The 24878-nt window shown below is 42.7% G+C and overlaps 1 protein-coding gene across 1 annotated transcript in view; it reads left to right on the top strand.

The window, feature by feature from the left end:
- The first annotated feature begins 1025 nt into the window (after positions 1–1025).
- arfgef2 (ADP-ribosylation factor guanine nucleotide-exchange factor 2 (brefeldin A-inhibited)) overlaps positions 1026–24878 on the top strand; it is a 30125-nt gene continuing 6272 nt past the window's right edge. Inside the window, exons 1-31 of the mRNA XM_030733743.1 lie at positions 1026–1191; positions 4267–4297; positions 5638–5761; positions 7793–7939; positions 8777–8956; positions 10404–10719; positions 10839–10976; positions 11098–11225; positions 11474–11607; positions 12043–12277; positions 12449–12548; positions 13142–13281; positions 14400–14508; positions 14600–14789; positions 14911–15022; positions 15109–15314; positions 15463–15547; positions 16700–16871; positions 17006–17157; positions 19024–19152; positions 19286–19444; positions 19590–19737; positions 19861–19957; positions 20141–20181; positions 20285–20454; positions 21427–21578; positions 21755–21927; positions 22061–22221; positions 22344–22474; positions 24414–24543; positions 24656–24791. Of these exons, the coding sequence (XP_030589603.1) occupies positions 1026–1191; positions 4267–4297; positions 5638–5761; positions 7793–7939; positions 8777–8956; positions 10404–10719; positions 10839–10976; positions 11098–11225; positions 11474–11607; positions 12043–12277; positions 12449–12548; positions 13142–13281; positions 14400–14508; positions 14600–14789; positions 14911–15022; positions 15109–15314; positions 15463–15547; positions 16700–16871; positions 17006–17157; positions 19024–19152; positions 19286–19444; positions 19590–19737; positions 19861–19957; positions 20141–20181; positions 20285–20454; positions 21427–21578; positions 21755–21927; positions 22061–22221; positions 22344–22474; positions 24414–24543; positions 24656–24791 (4492 nt within the window). The remainder of the gene's footprint in view (positions 1192–4266; positions 4298–5637; positions 5762–7792; positions 7940–8776; positions 8957–10403; positions 10720–10838; positions 10977–11097; positions 11226–11473; positions 11608–12042; positions 12278–12448; positions 12549–13141; positions 13282–14399; positions 14509–14599; positions 14790–14910; positions 15023–15108; positions 15315–15462; positions 15548–16699; positions 16872–17005; positions 17158–19023; positions 19153–19285; positions 19445–19589; positions 19738–19860; positions 19958–20140; positions 20182–20284; positions 20455–21426; positions 21579–21754; positions 21928–22060; positions 22222–22343; positions 22475–24413; positions 24544–24655; positions 24792–24878) is intronic.

Here is a 24878-nt window from a genome sequence, read left to right on the forward strand (position 1 = left end):
CTTTAAACCAGTTGTGACTTGTCAAAGGCATTTGAATTAGTTCCATTAATTTGAAAAATATGCATTCACTTTATTACCCTGCTTATTTAAAAGGCTTATTGATGAAATTAAAAGCGAGATTTATATGAAATTACAACACAACGTAGGCCAAAATATTTTTTGTATTTACCTGTTTCTATATGCCTACAATCCCTAACATACCACAAAGAATGTGTGACAGGTTTTGTTCTTTTACACTGAAGGGTAGACGTAAACATTTGTGGCTGTAACCAGGCTGAATTTTGCTGCAATTGTGATTTCAGTGCTGATGCCATATTGTGGTGCATCCAATCTTTTTTTTTTTTCTTTCGGACCTTTGTGCTACTGTAACAAGTGAATTTCCCCAGTGTGGGATTAATAGAGCATATCTATCTATGCTTATGGAAGCACAGGGTCTGTCCACAATTAGAATAACCGGCTGATTTTTTAAACCAATTTGCAAGAAAGACTTTTCTAAAATTCAGTTCCTACCTCATGTGCCTCTCCATTTAAAAAAGAAAAAATATCCTGGTGACGGTACTGACCTGTTTTCAGATAGGTATGGTAGATAACAGATGAACTTCATATATATACTCTGTAGTATTTGGGCGCCATCTGCAGGATATTCCAGGATTGATTTTCTACATGAAAATGGAGCGCTATAACTGAATTTGCGAAGACTTCGCAAACGGTATGTTTAACATAATTTACTATGTCGGATTGGAACAATACATATATATATTTTTTTTTTTTCTTCCATAACAATCACTGTATTTGACCCGGTTTGAGCGGCTCCCTGCTTCTGGGAGTGCTGATGTCAAAACCCACACAGCTGAGAATCACGTGATGTGACGTGTACCCAGCATGGCGGCGCTGAGTTGAGGTAGCAGCTCTCCTGGACGGACGGCAATAGCCTGGATTTCAATAGCGTTTCCTTGTTACCTGCTTATTCGCAGGGCTAGGCCGGAGATGACGGCCTGAGAGAGGAGTAGTAACAAGAGCGAGAGATGCAACAGCACCGGCCACCGCAGCAGCAGTACTCGCAGTCGAAGGCAGAAAGCAGTAAAACCAAGAGCATGTTTCTGTCCAGGGCGCTGGAGAAAATCCTCTCCGATAAGGAGGTGAAGAGGAGCCAGCACAGCCAGCTGCGTAAAGCCTGTCAGGTGGCCCTCGGTAAGCGGGTTTGTTGTGTACGCTGTGTTTATGTCGCGTTTCATTGAAACATTTCGCTCTTAGCTCTGCCTTTATGGCAGATACCCAGTTAGCTAGCGTTAGCAGCTGACTGGCCTGTATCGTCTCTTTGGCTCCCTGTTGACGTTCCCAGGCAGCTAATGATGTGCTGGCATCGCTCTCAGACCTGATTATAACTTCTGTTGTCTTGCCATCCGGCCGCAGTCACATTCAAACAGGCATCGGCAGGTAAACATGCTAACGTAGCTAACTGACGTTAGCTAGTTGAAGCTAGGTTAGCTAGTTAAACAGACCAATCCCTGCGTTGTACGTAGCACTGTCAACTAGCCAGACAGACTGGTCCGGCTACACACACACACACACACACACACACACAGCTACCTAACTCCAGGATATTCTGACGTTTGTTCTTTTCCATCCAGCCCAGTCTCGGGTACTGTTACACACGCTGAGCTGTTTACTTCACTGTGGTATCGCTTTGTGTATTTCAGCTCAAAGCGTCCTGCCTGTTTGTGTGACGGCCAGCAAGCAGTGTTCGGAGTGTGGTGTTGCTTTTTAAAGTGTGTCTGTGTCGTGTTGTAGTGTCACTGAGAAACTGGGAAATAGCTTTTACTACATTATGAGGTGCAGGCAGATTAAAGATGTGTCTCTAAGTGGCGGTGGGCGAGGCGGAGCTGCTTTGTGTGCTTTCTGTACGTGTTTGTGTTTCGTGTGTGATACTAGAACACAACACGTGTTTCCTCAGCGCTTCATGGCAGCACTGTAGGCTGTTTTGTGTGCCCGATATTCAGTCTGTGTCCGCAAGCCTCATGAATGCCCCCCCCCCCCCCCCCCCCCCCGTCACAAATACCTTGTTCAGACAACTAAGCTGTCTTGTATTAGTTTAGAGTACTGTGCAAAAGTTTTGAGCCAGGCCTCATTTTTTTTTAATTTTCTGGCAAATGTGTAAACATAAATCAAGTAAATACAGCATATGAGGCAAAAACAGAGTTTATACAACTATAATGAGCTTGAAAGTCAATATTTGGTATGACCACCTTTATTCTTCAACACAGCCTGAACTCTCTGAGGCAGCTTTCTTCTCATTTCTTTAAGTAGTTTTCAGGAATAGTTCTCCAGGCTTGTTGAAGGACATTTAAAGGTCTTCTTTGGATGTGGGATACCTTTTGCTCTGTTCTCTGCCAAGATGATCCCACGCTGCTCCAGTAATGTAGAGGTCTGCGCTCTGGGGAGGCCAATTCATGGCTGATAGTTTTCCATTGTGTGTTTTTTCTATCCAGGGATGCTTTCACTGCATTGGTAATGTGTTTGGGATGTGACAGACACCTGTAGACACTCATTCTTGGCCCTTTCACCTGACTTCCTCTGTGCATATTGATGACATATTTGTACCAAAAATATTACATTTGGATTAATTGCTCCATAAGACCCATTGCTACCACTTTTCAGTCCAGTTCTTGTGTAATTTGGCAGACCTCAGTCTTTTCTCCCTGTTTTCCTACCTTAAGAATGACAGTCACCCTTCCACTGAGGCCATTTGTGATGAGGCTTCAGTGAAAAGTAGATGGGTCAACTGAAGGGTTAGGGTTAGATGCATCTCTCAGGTCCTGTGTCAGATCTTTGATTGATTTGATTTATTTAATTAGTTATTTTCTCCCCTATTTCTTAAGTACATGTCTTTCAGATACTGTTGATGTGCTGTAAATTGTTTTTAGGCCTGCCACTTCTTCTTTTGTCCTCCACTTATCCAATTTCCTTAGATTTTTTTTAAGAACACTGCACAATGTGCAGCAATATACCAAGTTTTTTGGGGGGTTTATAGCTCTGTGGGAATCCCGTTGTTGGTGCAATAATCCTGTGTTATGTCTGCCAAACTGTTAGTTTTGGCATTATACATAGATATTGTGTGGAAGTGGAAACAATTGATGTGTTTTTGTGCCAGGCTGCTAGTAACAAGGTGCCTCTCTGTGTGGACACAACACGGCTTCAACTCTTGAGTTGGGTGCCTTTTTATGCTTGAATGATTCATAGATCAGTGTTAAATGACTTAGCAACCAAAAATATTCCTCTGAAAATGATCAGGTACAAAGACTGGACTGAAAATGAGTGAAAAAGCAGCCAAAGGAAAAACTGAAAGAATTTCAGGAAGCCTGGAGAACTATTGCTTAAGACCACTTAAAAAATCAGCAGAAAGTCTGGCTGCTTTGGAAGCAAAACAAAAAGAAAGGGTGGTGGCTCAAGACTTTTGCACAGTACTGTATTTCATGATTAAAGAGGCTGGCTGTGGAAGGAGACAATAGTTGGCAGCAGTTTTTGTTTTGTTTTTTTCTTCAGCTTAGTGTAGATGGGTGACTAAATAAAAAAGGTGTGAGTAATATTCATCTCTTTATATATTTATGTCCAGTACTAATTTACTTTTTGGAGAAATAAACTGACCTCACATTTTTAGGCAGAAGTATAGATAAAGTGTAAAGTATAAAGTATATCACCACTACAACAGTGATTATGACATTTTTTGGTGAATATTGCACAACCCTATTTCCTGTGTGCGGCTCTGTGATATAAGCAGCTTGTGAGAGTTCAGTAGTACGTTTACGCGCGCTATTGTGTGTGAACACCATCATTCATTGTTTAGCCAAGGCTGCAGGACTGGGTGACAAGGTGTGTGTGAAGCTTTGGACAAACTGATGTGGAATAAAATTACGAGATGCAATTTGGTTTAGTTAGAAAAGCTTAGACAGCAGTACAGTGGAGAGTGGCAATGCAGTTGTTCACTTGAATCAGATGTTAGTCGTAATAAAATATAGAGGTTATATCAATATTACCACGTATATGGTAGTAACGTGGAAATATGAAAATAATAAAGGTCTTCCCTGAAACTAGAACAGAAATACCACCTTCAATGCAAGAAACATGTCCTGCTGCAGCTATAATTCTGCTGCAGCTATAATTTGAGTGTGACCTCGTAACCTCTGGATCTAGAGTCATGCTTGTGTGTTGCAGCGGTTCAAGTTCAGACTAAAATAACATTTAATCTCTTCTGTCTTCCTTTAACAGATGAAATCAAGGAAGAATTGGAGAAACAAAAGTAAGTATTCTTCTCTTTGTGACTTTGGATCAGAGTGTGAGATGAGGATTGCTTGTGAATTTCATTGCGATTGGCTCTGTTAGAACCGCTCCTTTGGAGTGTGTCTAAAAACAGCCCCATTTCCACAAAACATTAGAGCAGCATGTCAGATGTAAATAAGTAAAGAATGCATTTAAACCTTCTTGTGAATTTAGTACAAAGACAACATATCAAATGTTAAGTGGAAATTTTATTGACAGAAAAACAGGAATTGATGAGACCAGCTGTTTTGCTATTCTTGCTTGGTATATAATTTCAGCTGCTCAGGAGTTCAGTATTAATCGGTTGCCAATTGGGCAGTAATGCACTGCATATATCCCTGGACCTGGCTCGTAACTGTGTGCTGATAAAGAATCTGATGGATCACTGAATCCATAATTTACAGAAAGAATCCGAAAATCCGGTTGGTCAGACCACAGGACAGTTTACTGCTTCGTCCTGGTATGTCTTAAAGGAGCTGGCCAACATTTCTCTTTCCTAGTTCTTGTTTTTCTGTTTTACTGCTGCAGGCTGTGTTCATTCTCAGTCATTTTCAGAAGTTTTTTTCTGAGTTTATGTAGTGATTTCCTCCACAGAATAATTTCTGGGCTCAAAGGTCAGTATTGGTTTTCGGCCTTGTCTGTTGCTAACAGTTCTCTGGATTCTCTAAATCTGTTGTTGATATTATGTACTGTAGACGAGGAAAGTTTTTTATGTTGAGAAACCTCATACTTAAGTTTTCCCACACAGTAGTGAACCCCTTCCCGTCTTTGCATTGAAATGACTCAGCCTTTGTGGGATGCTCTTTTTAAACCCAATCCTTTTACTCATTTGTTGCAATTACTCATAAGGTGTCCGTCGGGCGCTGTGCCGTTTCTACACCACTTCTCCAGTCTTTCATTGGCTCTTTCCCAGTTTTTTGAAATGCATTGCTGTCATGAAATTTAAAGTAAGGATATATTAGGATAACAAGTAAGAACCTCTGTGTGTATTTGATATGTTGTCTTTGTTTTACTTTCTATTGAATATGGGTTTAAATGATTTGTAAATCATTGCATTCTGTTTGTGTTTAGATTTTAAACTGTATTCCATGTTTTTTTGAAAACACTGTTGCAATGTGCCTTCTGCCTGCTTAACAACATTATGCTGTTTAAAAGTGTTTAAAAGTTCTGCACTATGAAAATATGACTGCATAATAAAAGGTTTTACATAACATTTGATTTCTTCACATCATCCTCCGGCATTACAGTGTGTATAGAAAGCTGCTCTCGATGTAGCTTTGCCAGTTCACTGAGCTCTTTGCTTTCCTCTCCTCAATGCAGGGATGGCACAGTGGTCCCACCCAGAGCCAACTACATCGAGGCTGATAAATATGTGCTGCCCTTTGAGTTGGCGTGTCAGTCAAAGTCCCCCCGGATAGTTAGCACCTCTTTGGACTGTCTGCAGGTTAATGTTTACCCTCTCGCGCACGCACGCACGCACGCATGCACACACACACACACACACACACACATGCGCACACACACACACACATGCACTCTCGCACTCTCTTCCTTTATAATTCTTTCCCACAGCAAGTTTTTTAAAAATGATCTTACCCAAGTGCAGATCACGGAAGTGTGCAAGCTAAAGTCTTGATAAACCTGTCTGACATTCACCTAGAACAATGGCTCCTCATTCCATGCACACGTGCACCCGTCGTCCTTAAATTAATTATTAATTTATTTGAAAATCAAAGAATACACCAACTTACATGATTTTGATGCCATTAGAAAAACAATTGAATGATCTTTTATTACATTTTAAAATGTATTTTATGAGGCCAGGATTTTTATAATACCAATTGAAGTTTGCCCAGTTTTGCCCATTGACTGTGAGGCCATCGTTTTCCAGCGGTGTTAACCTGTTCTTGCCAGTACCTACTTGTATGGTTACACCAGCTGTAATCTATGAGGTACCTGTACTGTGTTTCTGTGGAATGACAGTGTTGTCTTAATGGAGCCTAATCAAACAAACACACTTCTATTTATATTTTCTTGTTTACCTGTTAGAGTACAAGTCAAACGTTTGGACACACTCAGCCATTCATATGAATGGCTGAGTGTGTCCAAACTCAAAATAGAAGAACTCAGGTTCTTTTCCCACCAAAATCACCCATGCAAAGAGAACTTAAACCCTAAACACACACATACTGTACTGCACAAAAGTCTCGAGTCACCCCTCATTTCTTTGAATATTTTGAACAATGAGTCAAACTTTTCTGTCATTTTTAAAAGTGGCCTTGAGCAATAGTTTGACAGGAATAAAATAGTATTTTTGCACCAACAAAGTGACTTTTAAAGAGCTATTAGCCTGAAACTTTGCATATCTTGGTATGGTGTTTTGTGTGTCCTTGAACAATTAGGAAACTGGATAAGCGGAGGTCAAAAGAAATGGCAGACCTAAAAAAAAAACTATGTAGAGCAGGTGAACAGTATCTGAAAGACATGTCCTTAAGAAATGGGGAAAAAAAATCCAGCAAAGACTTGACACAGGACACGAGAGATGCATCTGGCCCTTCAGTTGATCCATCTACTGTTCACTGAACCGTCATCAGAAATGATTTCAGTAGAAATGTGGCCGTGCTTAAGGAGAACAGTCTGAGGTGTGCCAGATTACATAAGAACTGGACTGAAAATCAGTGGCAGCGCGTCTTATGGTGTGATGAACCTGAAATTTACAGTTTTGGTTCAAATTGTCATCAATATGTAGAGAACGTCTCAGGAGAAAAGTACTACAGTCATCTGTAAACATGGTCTCATGGTTTGGGGCTGCATTTCAGCCACTGCTGTTAGAGATCTTGTTAAAAATGATGAAATTAAGGCTGTAGTCAAGTAATGCCGGATTTCTGGTGGGATTTGGAAAGCATCTGACTGGCAACAGCTCCATTTTTCAGCATGACAATGATCCCCAAAGCACTGCCAGTGCAGTAAAACCTGCATAGAAAAACACACAATGGAACATTATTGATCATGGATTGGCCTCTCCAGAGCCTGGACCTCAATGTTATTGAAGCAGTGTAGGATCATCTTGACAGAACAGACCAAAAGGCAGCGAACATCCAAAGACGAGCTTTGAATGTCCTTCAAGAAGAAGCCTGGAGAGCTGTTCCTGAAGGCTGCTTAAAGAAATTAGAAGAAAGCTGCCTCAGAGAGTTCAGGCTGTGTCGAAGAATCAAGGTGGTCATTCTAAATACTTCGAGCTTGTCTGAATTAGAGAAACTCTGTATTATATGTTGTATAGTGTTTCAATGAGTCGCTGCACCTATTTACCATTTTCCTAGCAAAACATAAAGAAGTGAGGGGTGGCTTGAGACTTCTGCACAGTACTGCTTATATGAAAGCAGAATCACACTTGGAGGGTGACCCCAAACTGCTTCTGGAATTCCACACTTTGCTGCCCTGACCTGCACGCTTTCTCTCTCTCTTGCCACTACAGAAGCTGATTGCTTATGGCCACATCACGGGCAATGCCCCGGACAGCGCAGCTCCTGGTAAGAGGCTGATCGACCGACTGGTGGAAACCATCTGCAACTGCTTCCAGGGTCCACAAACTGACGAGGGAGTCCAGCTACAGATCATCAAGGTATAGCCAGCACCTCACCTTACGTTGGACAGCCTTCAGGTGGTCCAGCTGTCAGTGTTTTTGTTTGCTGACATGCCGGAACTGAGACGTCGAAGCTTCTGCAGAGAACAGTTTCTGTATGTGCTGAGTTAGGAGTAAAAAAAGGGTCTGTTATTGAGTCCTAGAGTTAAAACTGTCTAAACATTTGTGTGTCTTCATCACATTATTGTCATTTGAAATCAGAGAAGCCGCAAAGAAGAATTGAATACCTGCTTTTTCAAGTTTCCCATAACATCTAGCTTATTCAAAGCGTCAAATAACAGGACCGCTGTAGAATTGATAATATCAGTGCTTGATATGTCATTTTTAATATTGTACATCAACTTTTTCTCAGGTTTCTTCATATGTGTTTGCATTTTATGCAGCAGGTTCATTACTGCTGCTTGTTGAGGTTCCTCCTCCTACTGAAATAAAGATCCTGGTTAGTAGCAAAGGACAAAGTCTTTCCTGTAAGAAGCAATCTGTTTTATCACTGTTGACAAAAGAATTATAGGACCACATTATCAACATCAGTTTGATTACATAAACTATTGAAGGAGCCTTGAATGTCATTATAGTCCTTTTACATAAACCATGTGAAACTGGTTTGACTCAGCCTTGTTGATGTTGTCACAGTTATTTTAACAAAGATTTAGATTCCGCTCCAAATATGCAGTAATGGAGTAGAAAAACTGGGTGCAGCTTTAACATACCATAGAAGTAGAGAAGTGGAGTGATGATTCAGCAGGCGCAGTACCAGCACGCGCTGAATAAGACATCCTGTCTGATAAGTCTTAACTTCCTTTTCTCTCTGTCCAGGCGCTGCTGACGGCGGTGACTTCCCCGCACATAGAGATTCACGAAGGCACAGTTCTCCTGACCGTCAGGACCTGCTACAACATCTACCTGGCCAGCCGCAACCTCATCAACCAGACCACAGCCAAGGCCACCCTCACACAGATGCTCAATGTTATCTTCACCCGCATGGAGAACCAGGCTGTCAGTTTAACACTGTTTAACACTATCCATAAAACAGCTGCAACCAATCAACATTGCATTCATTTGTAATCTCACTGTTCAAAAAGTAAAGTGTCTGTTAAACAGTGTACTGCGCTGTGTGAAGAGAAGCAAAACAAAGACGCCAAACTCACTCACAGGGTCACTGCACAGACTAGTTTTGTATCCATTAGAAAAAATAGGTTATAATCATAGTGTAATCACAACAGGCCCAGCCTTACCTGCAACAGTAACCAGTCACAGAGATGAAAATGTCCATATAGCAATGCCATGTCCCGCTAATGAGCTATAAACGGCTATAACCTCAGCCTGTCTCCGGCAGTCGCAGTAGCCCATGATAATTACCTTCCCATTAGCTCCGTAATGGAGAGGCATTTATATCACACTTTTCTGGCCTTATTGACCACTCAAAGCACTTTTGACTGCAAACCCCATTGTACAGCATTTTGTTTTATGCACTTTAACTACCTCAAATTCATGGCCAATTTAGAATTACCAATTAACCAAAGGAAGTCAGAGGGAACCCTGCAGGCACAGGGAGAGCATGAAAACTCCACACGGAGAGGCCCCAGGTGCAAACCACTGCACCACCCTGCTGCCCAGAAAAACAGCTTACTTAAGCAAAATAACAAATTATACCTAAAGAAAATTTAGATCTAGTTAGATAAAAATACAAACGTCATTTAGTTGACTGCTGAGACTGTTACAAAATTACTATGCCACTATTCATCATGTAAGTGTTAAAGATTAATCATGGAAATGTACTGCAGGACTGGCTCTCCTCACTATTCCTTCCCTGTCTCGTACTGGGCTGAAGCCCCTCAGTTCATCCTCTGTCTGAAAGGTGATGTTTTAGCACCTTTTAAGCCAACTTGGTTCTGATTGGCTGTCGATTGTAAACAGAAGATTTAGACATGAGGTGGGCGGGGCTTCTGTGCTCATTCAGAACTGTGTGTCTGAGGTGACCATATTTGGGATATCCCCCGTTTTTGACTTTATATGCAACCAAAAGTAGAAAAAAACTGGATCGAGTGACATGTTTGACTAAGTATGTTATTCCCAGAATTATTGGTTTGGATTGGAAAGAAAATACTCAAAGTAAAAGCTTTTCAACCAGCTGAAAACACGTTTGGTTCTGTTGGACAGTCTGAGCCAGTTGCTTGTACTTTTGTAGGATCTTTACCTTACAGTATAAAGCACCATCATTGTTGTGATGACAATTTATATAAAAACTTGAATTACGTTATTATGCACGCACTCATGTCATCATGGTTGCCTTTCATATCTAATACCATTTGCTTCTCAGTGGAAACTAATACAAGCTCTGAATCGACTTATTTTTAGTTTCTTAGCTTATCCAGCCTATGAATCAGTGAGCTTGTGCCATGGGAAGGCGTCCATCCAACTTTTCCCTCTGGTGCGTCTACAGGCTTTGGAGGCTCAGGAGCAGGAGAAGGACCGGCTACGTTTGCCCCAGCAAAATCCATCCCCGGTCCCAAGTAGCCGGAGGTCTGGCTCCCCCCGGTCTGACCGTACGCCAACTCCGGAGCCACAGAGCTCACCATCCCCGGCAGCTAGTACTTCAGATCTCACCACCAATACCACCAGCTCCACACACCCATCTCCAGCTCCTGATCTGGACCAGGACCAGGACCACGGGCCAGACACACCATCAGTCAATGGAGAAACCGAGGGTGGAAGTACTCCATCTAATGGAGGAACAGAACAGGTCACACCAACAAGAGGTGTGTGCAGTGTTTCAAATCTAAGAGGCACTTTGAGAAAAGGTTTTAAGGTTCATCTTTTAGCTTTTTTTTTTTTTTTAACCTTTGAATCTTCATATTCTGTTATTTGTTTACATAAGATTCAGTTTTTGAGGATGAAGGTGCAGAGCCCCCTCCTACAACAGCTCAGCAAGCTAAAGAAGGGGACAAACCAGAGAGCAACTCAAATGCAGCAGAGACAGGAGAGCAGCAGCCAGCGCAGACTCACAGTGGAGCGGGTGGGAACTCTGATTATCTTTTTTTCTTCTGTTCTATACAGTTTCTGCTGTTGTCATTGTCAGCAGGCTTTCTTTTGTAATTGTATTGGCCTTAAAATGTCTATCCTGGCATCTTCTCCAGGAGATGAGAACCCAGTGCACCCTGCCGCTGAGCAGACAGAGCTGCCTCCCACCAGAGGCAGAACAGAAGCTCAGCAGATGAACGGTATCGTTGAGGACCGATCTTCACTTTCCTCCACAGACATGCTGGTGAGCAGCGTCAATGACATATTCATCAATAGTATACCTCCCCTTAAAAAAAAAAAAAGGATTTTTTTCACATTTATAAAACACATTTATGTACCTGTGGAGCATAAACGCTACTAATGTGTCTCTGGACAGTGCATCTGATACTCTGATCTGAGTCTCTTTCAGTGTATATAAAGGCTTGAGGCTAGAGCCATCAGAGCTTTTGTTTGCTTTTTTAAAGTGTAACTAGCTCCCTTTGTCTGTCTCAGGATGCTGAAGCCCTGCAGGGACCCCACACCGCTGCCCGCTTCTCTCACATCCTGCAAAAAGACGCCTTTCTGGTGTTCCGCTCTCTGTGTAAGCTTTCCATGAAGCCCCTTGCTGATGGACCTCCAGACCCAAAGTGAGTTATTTTTATGACTTAATACATCTCACATTCTTACATTATATTTAACTTAACATAAATGTATTGTTATGAACTTTATATCTTTAGATAATCAATATCATTGAAACGTGTTGTAGATCATCTTCCCTGGCACTTGGTTTAGCATCCTCATGTCACAGAGCAGTTTGCCCAGAAAAATGTCGCTCCCTCTGGCTTCTGCAGAGTCAACTTACCTTTTTCCATCCTGGTGTAGCCCTGTCTTCTCTAGTTACTGTAACATTAGTTACTGGGCCATTCAGTGTCAATAGGGCTGAGGAAAATGAGCCCAGGAAGAAGCTCACAAAGAAGGCATCCTAGCCTTCATCAAATATCAGGCTGAAATAAACCCCCTATACTATATTGTTTTGGTTTCATCGTGAACTCGTGTCCATATACCCTTCCTCTAATCTGCAGGTCCCATGAGTTGCGGTCCAAGATTGTCTCCTTGCAGCTGCTGCTCTCCGTGCTGCAGGGTGCCGGGCCGGTGTTTCGCACCCACGAGATGTTTGTGAATGCCATCAAACAGTATCTGTGTGTGGCGCTGTCCAAAAATGGCGTCTCCTCTGTGCCTGAGGTCTTTGAGCTCTCATTAGCCATCTTCCTCACCCTGCTTTCCCACTTCAAAGTCCACTTAAAGATGCAGATTGAGGTATAGCACTTACATAGTAACATTCACTGTCTTCTGCATTGCGTGGATTGGTCTGGCAAATCTTAAGACTTAATATTACCCATAGGTGCATTTAAAGACCTAGGGGGACGTTTTTTTGCCCAATAGGTGGAATATCCTTAAAACTTCAATATCTCATTCTCCTCGCTGCAGGTGTTTTTCCGAGAGATCTTTTTGACCATCCTGGAGACCTCGACCAGCTCCTTTGAGCACAAATGGATGGTTATCCAGACACTAACGCGCATCTGTGCAGGTACAGTTTCACTAACACAAGCTGCAGTTGAAAATCACTTTTTACTAAATGCCATCTCAAATTAGTCAATTACCCTTCTACATGTCCAATTAGCTACCTCGGTCATGGCAAGCTATTTAAGCTGGTTTATCCCACCCACATTTGCTGCACACTCTGCAGGCTGCTTTGCAACCCAGTTCCTCCGTTCATGCTGTATCTGACTTAATGTCAGTGATGTCGCCTTTCTTGTGTTGCGGTGTTGCTGCTGTGCTCACCCTCTCCAGCTTTCTACATATGCATATGCAAAGCTGGAGCTGCTTTCTCCCTGGGGAGGTCCCACAGTAGTGCCAGTGACCATAAATGATTGCAGATGGAAGTGTCAATCTTTTCTTCACTTCATATTATGACTTAATTTTTATTGTACCCAGCTTAGTGGGGGTTGCTCAATGCAGTCCGGAATTTTAGTTTTTTATTTCAGGAAAACCCTGAGCATGGATTTGAGGTGTGCCACAAAACAAGCCATTATTGCCATTTCTAATCAGTGTATCATGTAAAGACATTAACAAAAACTTTATTTAAATTTTTTTTCTTAATCACTTTGCCTCTCCCTCCAGATGCCCAGTGTGTTGTTGACATCTATGTAAACTACGACTGCGACCTAAATGCCGCCAACATTTTTGAGCGTCTTGTCAATGATCTGTCTAAGATCGCCCAGGGCAGGAGCGGTCAGGAGCTCGGGATGACACCTCTGCAGGTACGTGTACACTCAGTGTCACTGTGATGCGTATTTTTAGGTTGATCAGTACCAAAGTAGGGTCTTTCTGCTTAGCAACACCAATTCCTTAGTGTTTCAGAGTTATGTTGAACACCTTAGGTATTAAGCTCTTTGCTGAAATTAGGTGTAAGGAGGCGGGTGCCATAGTATTATTAAAAAAGAATGACGTAGGCCCCAGATGGCACACTTGGTTTGTAATGTCTTGTTTTGAAGTCTGAAGTTGATCATTTTGTTTGAGAAACTTTAGCCAAACACTAAAACGGTGGTTCCCAAAGTGTGAGTTGCGGCCCCCTGGTGGGCCTTGAAGGTAATGCAGGGGGGCCGCAGTAATAACACAAATTCAGTTTGAAATCACTAAAGTATTAACAGTTAAATATTTATATAAATGTATTTACTCATATAAAAAATTAATTAAAACTGGTAAATAGGAGGTGGTTAGTTTGTGATATTACTCATAACTCTGACCTGCTCTTGTATTGAAGTTTGTGTCTCAGTGGCAAGTGGGTCACATATTGACATTAGCACTTTACATATGACTGGGTCGTATTAGCAATTTATAACCAACAGCCTGTGTTGTTTGTTTTTTGAATCAAATTTTCAAGGAAATACATCACTTTCTATTGTATTTTGATGAGAGTGAAGACAGGCTTCTAGCCAGGAAATTTTCACAGGCCAGCGCCATCGGACGCCTGGGGGAGAAGGGGAAGCCCTGTGGGATTTTCTGGTTTTTAAGTCGGCCGCAGCACTCTTGACTTTGAGAGCCACTGCCCTAAAACATCCACCCTGCTCTGTTGTCTAAATGGGACTTTCATTTCCCAAATAAGCTTCATGGTGTATTGAATAATACGTACACTTAGCAATGAAGACTATAAACTCAGCAGCAAAGTATTTACTGAGGTAATGGATCAGGTGAAAAGTAGGGTCATTTTCTCAAAGACTTGTTATTGTATTAGAAAAAGTGCACCTTTTGCTTTGGCTTCACTTTTTAGATCCAGAGACCACAATATAAATTTTTTTATTGAGCTCATGGACAGGACAGTACAGGCCATATTTTATGACTATGCGGCGGTACACATGAACTTCTGTAACACCCACAGGAGCTGAGCCTACGTAAAAAGGGTTTGGAGTGTCTGGTGTCCATCCTCAAATGTATGGTGGAGTGGAGCAAAGACATGTATGTAAATCCAAACCTTCAAGCTAACTTAGGTAAGTGTGTATTGCAAAGTCAATGTAGTAATGATGAAAAGCAGAGTCAGGAGATTAGACGTGTATTTATTGTCGTGTTTCGGGTTTCCAGGTCAGGAGCATCCGCCTGATAATGAGGGCGCCGAGCTGAAGCTCCCAGAGCAGCTGGCGGGACGTCGGGACAGCGTCAGCTCGCTGGATTCTGCCATCTCTTCCAACATCCCCATCTCCCAGGCAGATCACCCAGAGCAGTACGAAGTCATCAAACAGCAGAAGGACATCATCGAGCACGGCATCGAACTGTGAGTGCTTTTTCCCAGCCAGCCTGTGTGGGGTTTACACAGTAATAGTGCTGTGTGGAATATTTGCACTTCTGTTTGTTCCTGTCCAGTGAAAAGTTTTGTTCCTTCATTTTCTCTGCAGCTTCAACAAGAAGCCAAAGCGTGGTGTCCAGTACCTGCAGGACCAGGGCATGCTGGGTCACACCGCTGAGGATATCGCCCAGTTCCTACACCAGGAAGACAGACTGGACACAGTGAGGCTTACACAAATCTAACTCACTCACGTATTGCTGTATTCCTAATTCAGGTTAGTAATTCCCCATCATCTGTGCATCCACAGACACAGGTGGGTGAGTTCCTGGGAGAGAACATCAAGTTCAACAAAGAAATAATGTACTGCTACGTGGACCAGCTGGATTTCTGTGGCCGGGACTTTGTCTCTGCGCTGAGAATGTTTCTGGAAGGCTTCAGGCTGCCGGGGGAGGCCCAGAAGATCGACAGGCTGATGGAGAAGTTTGCTGCTCGATACCTGGAGTGCAACCAGGGGTAAGAGCCACGGTTTCCTATTAGTATCAAAGCTTTACAATCAATTTATTTGTGCTTGACAGATTACTTCTGTTTATTTCTGGTGTTTGCATTTGATTAGAACAGTGCAGCCACTAACTGTTGGCCCCATGTGAATCCTCTTTTGCAGACAAACTTTGTTTGCCAGTGCAGACACTGCCTACGTGCTGGCATACTCTATCATTATGCTCACCACAGACCTGCACAGTCCTCAGGTGAGAACTCCTGATTGTTTTGTGTCCTTCCACTTAGATCATTTATCACCGTCACATATTTTAACTGCGTCTTGTAAATGTTGATTAAGGACAGCAGTACGGTCTTGTGCGGATAAACTGGAAGAACAACACCACCATTGTGTGTTTTAGCTCAGAGTTTTTAACGTCTTCAGTCTGACAGTAAATGGAGGAGGGTGGTGGGGGGGTGTTTTCAGGTGCTAACAAAATCTGTGAAGTTCAGTTTGAGTGACAGACTGTCTGTAGACAAAGCTGATCAGAAGTCAGAACACTGAACAGAGGTTTATGGTGAAATTTTACAACTCAAGCAAGTTGTCACAGTGAGCGCCTGATGACATAAATGTATGTTCAGCTTTTGTGAGGCTTTTCACCTGATAAAACTAGCAGAGCTCCACTGTATCGTTGCAGTAGTGTTATTCAAATGAAAGTTAGTGCCGCACCAGCCAGCGTCTGCCTTACCGCAGCCTTCTGTAAATAGCTACTGCCTCTGATTTACTGCTGCTGGGAGAACACTGTAACAGAGGAAGTGAGGTCTGAAATTTAAAGTCTGAGAAGAGCAGGTGAGAAATGTGGTGCGCAGTGATGCATGCAGACTGTAGGCTGGGAGTGAGAGATGGTAGTACGTCAGGCAGAGAAAACTTTGAGAGCAGTCAAGAATATTGCACAATACAAAAGTGTGATCATTAAAAAGTTGTAAGTATTGTTGTTTAAAAAATACAAGAAGTTTCCATTATTTTCTGAAGTTCTTCAGTCACTGTTCACTCTGTTGATCTGGCAGTGTCAGCCTATTCAATGTTGCTTCTACTGGATGAATATTCTCATAGTTTTCAAAGTGTCTTTTGCACAAATATTCACAATTAAACATCAGAAAGTACTTCCTCTAACCTCCACTGCTTCCAGACATGAGCATGTCGAAACCGGCTGAATTCATTTACATAAAAATGATTTTAATTCTACATTTTGGTTCCTTGGTAATTAGTGACAGGCTTTGTAAATGTCCCCTGAAGTGTAGAAATATCACACTATGATCGTGTGAATTCTGTTTTCATTAGCAGACATATGCAATGCTTAAACAATTAGATTTGCCTTTTAATGAATCCCCTCCAACTGCCTGCCTCTTCTTCATTTATGTAGGTGAAGAACAAAATGACAAAAGAGCAGTACATCAAGATGAACCGAGGTATTAATGATAGTAAGGACCTGCCGGAAGAGTATCTGTCCTCCATATACGATGAAATCGCAGGCAAGAAGATAGCCATGAAGGAGAGCAAAGAGTTTTCAATCACTCCAAAGTCCACCAAGCAGAGTGAGTACTTCTCTCATTTAGGTTTACTCACCAAATAGTACTCTTTAAAAGAGAAACAGAGTAGAGATGCTTCAGTGTGGTGTATTTTTAGGCTCCAGGATGGTTGATAAAGATTCAGGTCCTTTTTCCATCAGGTGTGGCCAGTGAGAAGCAGCGTCGTTTACTGTACAACATGGAGATGGAACAGATGGCAAAGACCGCAAAAGCTCTCATGGAGGCGGTCAGCCATGCTCAGGCTCCCTTCTTCAGCGCCACACACCTGGAGCACGTCAGGCCCATGTTCAAGGTATTAATACTTCATTTGCATGACCAGGAAAAAGGATTTGTATTCTGAACAAATACCATCTTTTTTTTTTTTTTTTTTTCTTTTGCTTACTGATTCAAATGCCTTGTCCACATTACCATTGATGCTATTTTATTCTCTTAAATATGACTAATAATTTGTAATGTCCGTCGTATGTTATCTTGCATTTGATGCTCTCATATAAAGCCTGTCTGATCATTGTGTATAAAGTTAGGTAGATGCCTTTCCAGTCTTCTGGCCATGATAAAAGTAAATGATCTATAATCTATGTTCAGAACTGATATTTGTCTATCAAATACCATCTTTTTAATAACACGTTATTGTGTTGTTCATGCTCAATTAGAATATTTATTCAAACGTTCACGTGGTCCCTGTGCGACTGCAGTGAGAGCTTGGCCGGCCGTAAGTCAGACTCGTTTCCTGAGGGTGTTGGACTCCTCTAGGGCTGCCCTTTGTCACAGATTTGTAGGCGTAGCCAAATGGTGGAAGGCTTCCACCTTGGTGGCCTCAGAATCTCATCTCTGCTTTTTGCAGATGATGTGGTCCTGTTGGCTTCATCAGGTGGTGGCCTCCAGCTTGCAATGGAGCAGTTTGCAGCCTTCAATATGAGAATTAGAGCCTCCAAGTTTGAGGTCATGGTCCTCAGCTGGAAAAGGGTGGAGTGCCCACTTCAGGTTAGTGATGAGTTGCTGCCCCAAGTGGAGGAGTTGAAGTATCTCGAGGTCTTGTTCACGAATGAGAGGAGAGGGAGCAGGAGATTGACAGACAGACTGGGGCTGCAGCTGCAGTGATGCGGACACTGCGCCAGTCCGTCATAGCAAAGAGAGAGCTGAGTGTAAAAGCAAAGTTGTCGATTTACTGCTCGATCTACATCTGTACCCTCACCTATGATCGCGAGCTTTGGGTAGTGACCAAAAAAACAAGATTTTGGATACAAGCAGCGGAAATGAGCTTCTTTGGAGGGGGGTTTCTCTTGGACTGCCGCTCCCCACGACCTGGCCCCCAGATAAGCGGAAGAAGATGAATGGATGGACATTCACATGGTGAATGTTGAGTTAGGAAATGAAATGTGACATCAATGGAAGGGAATCCAATCACTAAAGACTGGAGGTCCATGACTACACCACCTGAAAGTGTCCACGCAATAACGATGACACCAGTGGTACAATGCAAAATATTCAACTAGATCAAAAAGGAGACCATAATACAAACTCAATTTTATTGGAGCTTGTGAGCCTGCTGTGTGTCACCTTCTGTACTCCGAAATGTAGAACTGCTCACCTGAAGTGTTAGCAGGGTGTGCAGAGAACCTTCACACTCTGCTACTAGAAAGTAGCAGAAAAAATAACTCAGGTTGACTGTTTGAGGAAGGAACATCCGTCACTGTGTTAATGTGGAAAAGGGGAGCTTCAGGCTAGCTTTATCCTAAAGGTGAGCCACAGTTACTCAAGTTATTCCTGCCAAAGAAGGTATCATCCCCTATTACTGCATGAGTCAAAAAAGGAATCCAAAACAGGACACTGAAGGAAGGCCTGTCTAACACACAGTGAGCTTTAATTAAATCTTCAGTCATCAGGGCTAACACAAACAAATGTTTAAACTATGTTCAGTAGAGACACATTGTAATTACCTGTGACTGAACAGAAAACCAGATGACTTCTTCAACCATCTTCTCTTATGTTCCTTGGCAGTTTTAACACTTCCATTTATATTGAAACATGTCTTGGAACAGTGGCACTAACATTGCAACTAAGGAGAACTGTTGTAATAACATTTAGCAATTGCTATAGTATGATGATATGTTAATATAGGACATATACACCTGCTAATGCTTTGTGTGTGTTCCAGCTGGCCTGGACCCCACTGCTGGCTGCGTTCAGTGTGGGCCTGCAGGACTGTGATGACCCTGAAGTAGCCTCTCTGTGTCTGGAAGGCATTCGATGCGCCATCAGGATCGCCTGCATCTTCAGTATGCAGGTCTGGTCATGTTTGCACACAGTTTGTAGGGAGCAGCTCCAGTTGCTTTAATTTCACTTCTGATTATATTTCTTATATTTACTTTTAAAACAATTAAGTGTTTGTTGACTGTGTATTCACTTTGTGTCTGCAGTTGGAGCGAGATGCATATGTTCAAGCTTTGGCCAGATTCACCTTGCTGACGGCCAGTTCTAGCATCACAGAGATGAAGCAGAAGAACATTGACACCATTAAGACACTGATCACTGTGGCCCACACTGATGGAAACTACCTGGGCAACTCCTGGCATGAGGTGATCATGGCACTTTCCTAATAAGTGTGCATATAATTTAATGTCTGTGTGTAGTTTGTCTTTTTTTTATCAACTCTACAATGGTGTATTTTTATTTAAGGGCACTGTCTCTACAATGTAATGGTGTTTCATGTCTGTTTCGTAGATCTTGAGGTGTATCAGTCAGCTGGAGCTCGCCCAGTTGATCGGCACGGGGGTGAAGACACGCTACATCTCAGGGGTGGTCCGGGAGAGGGAAGGTGGCATCAAAGGCTTACCCTCTGGCACAGAGGAGTTCATGCCCCTGGGCCTGGGTAGGATGCAAGAGATTACGTAGAACACATTCTACATTCAAACTGGGTCTTTAAAACTCACTTTTGTGTGTCTGCTGGCCGACTGTGTATGTTAGCTTGTGTTAAATGTCTTTGTTGTTGCAGGTAACCTGGTGGGGAGTCAGGACAAGAGACAGATGGCTCACATCCAGGAGTCAGTAGGCGAGACGAGCTCTCAAAGTGTGGTGGTAGCTGTGGACAGGTGAGTCAGAGATCACTTAAAAAGTATATACACACACACACACACACACACACACACACACACACACACACACACACACACACACACACACACACACACACACACACACACACACACACACACACACACTCTATTTGTCCTTTATATAACGATTGAATGTTAAGGCTATTTTCATATTTGCAGAATCTTCACCGGTTCCACCAGATTAGATGGAAATGCCATCGGTGAGTGTGTCATACTTTGCTGTGAAGTAAAGTATCGGTTTGTTTTTGCATGTATGAAGTAAGGAAAGTAATTGAAAGCACCTTGCCATTTAATTGCTTCCAGTGGACTTTGTGCGGTGGCTGTGTGCGGTGTCCATGGACGAGCTGGCCTCTGCACACCAGCCGAGGATGTTCAGCCTTCAGAAGATTGTAGAAATCTCCTACTATAACATGAACCGCATCAGGCTGCAGTGGTCCAGAATTTGGCAGGTCATAGGCGACCATTTCAACAAGGTCAGTGTTGCAAAGCTTCCACCAAAGTTTGATTTTAAAAATGTATAACATCAAGTGGGACCTAAAGGCTTGTCTTGAGGTGGCTGTGATCTTTTGGTGGTGCTACCAGCATTCTGTGCACCTCCTTTTGTCCTGTATTGAACCCTTGATTTTGCAGATTTATTACCACTGCAGTTCTTTTTTTGTCTGCACATTCTGCATGTCCACAGAATGTGTAGACAAGGACATTGTCGTTATCATTTATTTAAATGTCCAACAGTAGGGCATGTTTTGTGCCTGTGTATCATTAATCACACCGTGCACTGTCCTGTAATCAGCCTTTCATTTATCATGCAGTGCCACTGAAATAAAGGTGCCAAATCCTATAAAAGATGGAGCATCAATCAGTAATGATACTAAAATATGTTACTACAGACTTACACTCACTGCCACTTGATTAGGTACACCTGTTCAGTTGCTTGTTAAAGCAAATATCTGTCAGTCACACTCAGTGGATTTAGGCATGTAGACATGATCAAGATGACCTGCTGAAGTTCAAAGCGAGCGAATAGGGAAGAAAAGTGATTTAAGTCACTCTCAACGTGGCAGTGTTGTTGGTACCAGACTGAATGGTTTGAGTCTTTAAGAAACTGCTGATCTACTAGGATTTTACCACATAGCCATCTCTGGGGTTGACAAAGAGGAAAGTATCCAGTGAGGGGTGGTTTTCCAGGTGAAATTGCTTTTTTATTGCTAGAGGAGAATGGGCAGGTTTATAGGAAGGTAACATTAACTCAAATAACCGTTCATCACAAGCCAGGTATGCAGAAGAGCATCTCTGAATACACAACACATCAAATTTGATGTTTGAACTTCCAGCAGCAGAAGACCACACAGGGTGCCGCTCCTGTGGTGACTGCCATCATGATTGTGTTTATGAACCAGAGTTGAGTTGATAGTTGATATCAAGAATGACTCTATGTCTCCTTGTAGGTGGGCTGTAACCCCAATGAGGATGTCGCCATCTTTGCTGTGGACTCGCTGAGGCAGCTGTCCATGAAGTTCTTGGAGAAAGGAGAGCTGGCTAACTTCCGTTTCCAGAAAGACTTCCTCAGGCCTTTTGAGCACATCATGAAGAAAAACAGGTAGAGAATGTTATATGGACAGGTGGAAACTACACTTTCTCAGTGTTGGTGCAACATTATAGGAGTAAGAATGGTTCATAGTGGTTAACATACATGGATTATATCCAGTATTATGGAGAAAAGAGCAGTAGTAGTTGCTTACTTGATGCTAGGCTAACAACTCTCCCTCCCTTCAGATCCCCCACTATCAGAGACATGGTGATCAGGTGTGTGGCTCAGATGGTAAACTCCCAGGCGGCCAACATCCGTTCAGGTTGGAAGAACATCTTTTCAGTGTTCCATCAGGCTGCCTCCGACCATGACGAGACTATAGTGGAGCTGGCCTTCCAGACCACTGGGCATATTGTCAGTAAGTACTCAGTCTTACTCAGTGATAACCAGGTAACAGGATGTTAACCTGACAGTGACGTGGGTTGTAAGTAGTACTTCACTGATCAGCACCTTATCGTGCTTATGTTTAATCCTTTTGTTTCTTTCATCAGTGAACACCTTCCAGGAGCACTTTGCAGCTGCTATTGACTCCTTCCAGGATGCAGTGAAGTGCCTGTCAGAGTTTGTGTGCAATGCAGCTTTTCCTGACACCAGCATGGAGGCCATCAGACTCATCCGACACTGCGCTAAATACGTCTCTGATAGGCCACAGGTACTAACAGCTACCCTGGGATGATGCCAGTTTTGGTTCTTTATTCTTTTTTTTTTGGTTTATGTTTCTTGAAAATAAATATTCCTCCTTCTGACATAATGTCCTGCTGTGTCTCTGTCCAGGCTCTGAGGGAATACACCAGTGACGACATGAATGTTGCCCCTGGTGACCGGGTGTGGGTTCGTGGCTGGTTTCCCATCCTGTTTGAACTTTCTTGTATCATCAACCGCTGCAAGCTGGATGTCCGGACCAGGTCATAGATTTTATACTTAACTATTAAATGCGCCCATAAATCTGTGCAGAAATCATGGGGATAAAATGCTCATCTTAACTTGACACCCAGCCCAGTCATGGTGTTTCTGAGTAAAAAAAAGTAAACTAGTAAGCTGTCTATATTTCAGTGGTTTCAATGCATACTCTGTGTGTTAGTTGCTAAGGAAACAAGGCTTTTCACAGTGCAGATTTGCCAAATGGTAAACAAATATAGGCTAAAAATACAACGCTCAGGGTGTAGTTCACAGCTAACTCAGATGTCGAGGCAGAATCCAGCCCAGAAATCCAGGAGACTTTGCAGCAGTGATAAATATTGGCTTTAAGGGTTGCTGTAAAATGTAATGTATTGTCAATCATGAAGACAAACCTGGAAATTTTGAAGGTGCTGCTTTTTATAACCAAACAGACATAACTGGATTCCACTGGTCATGTTTCAGTAACTTGAGCCTACCAGCATGTTACCAATCACTGATAGAGCCTCCCTTTAAAATGACTAATTACAGCACTTACTGTAGGGTCTTTACCTTACAATATAAAGCGCCTTGAGGCGACTGTTTGTTGTGATTTGGCAGCATATAAATAAAACTGAAATGAACACTGTACTCCTTCCATGTGAACAATAACCATACTGTTTTCAAGTAATATGGTCAAAAATGAAGCAACATGCGACTGTTGGCTGTACATTAGGCTAAGATGGAGGTCATATAATTGTAAAAAACTTTCTAGACTCTCCAACTTTACACTCTAAATGGAAAGTACCCAGTCATTATTACACAACTTGGTACTTTCCAATGCCAATGGAAAGTACCAAGTTATGTATTTTTTTCACCCTGCAGACTTTTTACGTAAAGGCTAAAAATGTTGGATCAGCTGTTTTAATGTATCTTGTGCACCTTATACACTGCTCAAAAAAATAAAGGAATCAGGAATCAGTATAGCATCAAGTCAATTAAATTTCCCTGCCACAGAGGTTGCACGGGTAGTCCAACTCCTCCAGGATGGCACATCAATACGTTGCCAGAAGGTTTCCTGTGTCTCCCAGCACAGTCTGAAGAGCATGGGTGAGATTCCAGGAGGCAGGCAGTTACTCTAGGAGAGCTGGACAAGGCCATAGAAGGGCCTTAACCCATCAGCAGGACAGATTCTGAATGACCACTTGCTAGTGCTAATGACCACGCCCGCTAGCCAACTGTGATGATAGCGATCCATTCTGGTGGCTAACAGCTGAAATTCTCAGCCCGGTGTGACGGTACCTCAGCAAGGTGCTGCACTGGACGATCAACTGCTAGCTAGAACCCTGGGAAGAGCACTACCAGAGCCCTACAAAATGACCTCTATCAGGCCACTGGTGTGAGTGCCTCGGGCCAACCAATCAAACTTCATGAGGACAATGCAGACCTCTGGCACATTATGTTTCAGTCCATCCAACACTGACAGGCTGTGCCTCAGACTGTCCAGGAGCTCAGTAACGCCGTGGTCCAGATCTGGGAGGAGATCCCTCAGGAGACCGTCCATCGACTCATTAGGCGCATGTTTTCGGGCATGCATACAAGAGCATGGGGGCCACACAAACTACTGAATATCATTTTGAGTTGCTTCAATGAAATATTAGCAAAATGGACTAGCCTGCTGCATCACTTTTTTGCTTTGTTTTTTCAGGGTATCTTTGAATTCAGCCCTCTGTAGGTTGGTAATTTTCATTTCCATCAAATGCTGTGGCATCCTTTCATTCCTAACACATTACCCAGTCCATATCAGTATAGATATCCAGCATGATTTTTTTCCCCATTGGAATCTAATGTTTCAAAGTGTTCCTTTAATTTGTTTTGAGCCGTGTATAATGCCACCAGTTCCCTACAGTGACAGTTCTGTTCTTGTTGCGCCATAATAAGACTGCTGTTCACCTTTGCCCCTGACAGAGGTCTCACAGTCATGTTTGAGATCATGAAGAGTTACGGCCACACCTTCGAGAAGCACTGGTGGCACGACCTCTTCCGAATTGTCTTTCGCATTTTTGACAACATGAAGCTCCCTGAACAGCAGACAGAGGTCAGAGTTGTCTGTGATTTCACATGCTAATTATTAATGTACAGAGGAATTAAATCTAAGTGGAAAAGTTATTTAAAAAAACAAAAACTACTCCTGTATTGTTTGCTTGCAGAAAACTGAGTGGATGACAACAACGTGTAACCACGCTCTGTACGCCATCTGCGATGTGTTCACCCAGTTTTATGAGCCTCTCAGTGAAATCCTGCTGGCTGACATTTTCACACAGCTGCAGTGGTGTGTCAGGCAAGGTGAGTGTTTAACACCGTCATCACTCAGTACACTCCTGTCTGAACAAACAATATTTAATGCTCACGAGGCAGAGCGGTAACACCTGA

The sequence above is a fragment of the Archocentrus centrarchus genome, chromosome 7, assembly GCF_007364275.1.
Source record: "Archocentrus centrarchus isolate MPI-CPG fArcCen1 chromosome 7, fArcCen1, whole genome shotgun sequence".
In the NCBI taxonomy this organism is placed as follows: Eukaryota; Metazoa; Chordata; class Actinopteri; order Cichliformes; family Cichlidae; genus Archocentrus; species Archocentrus centrarchus.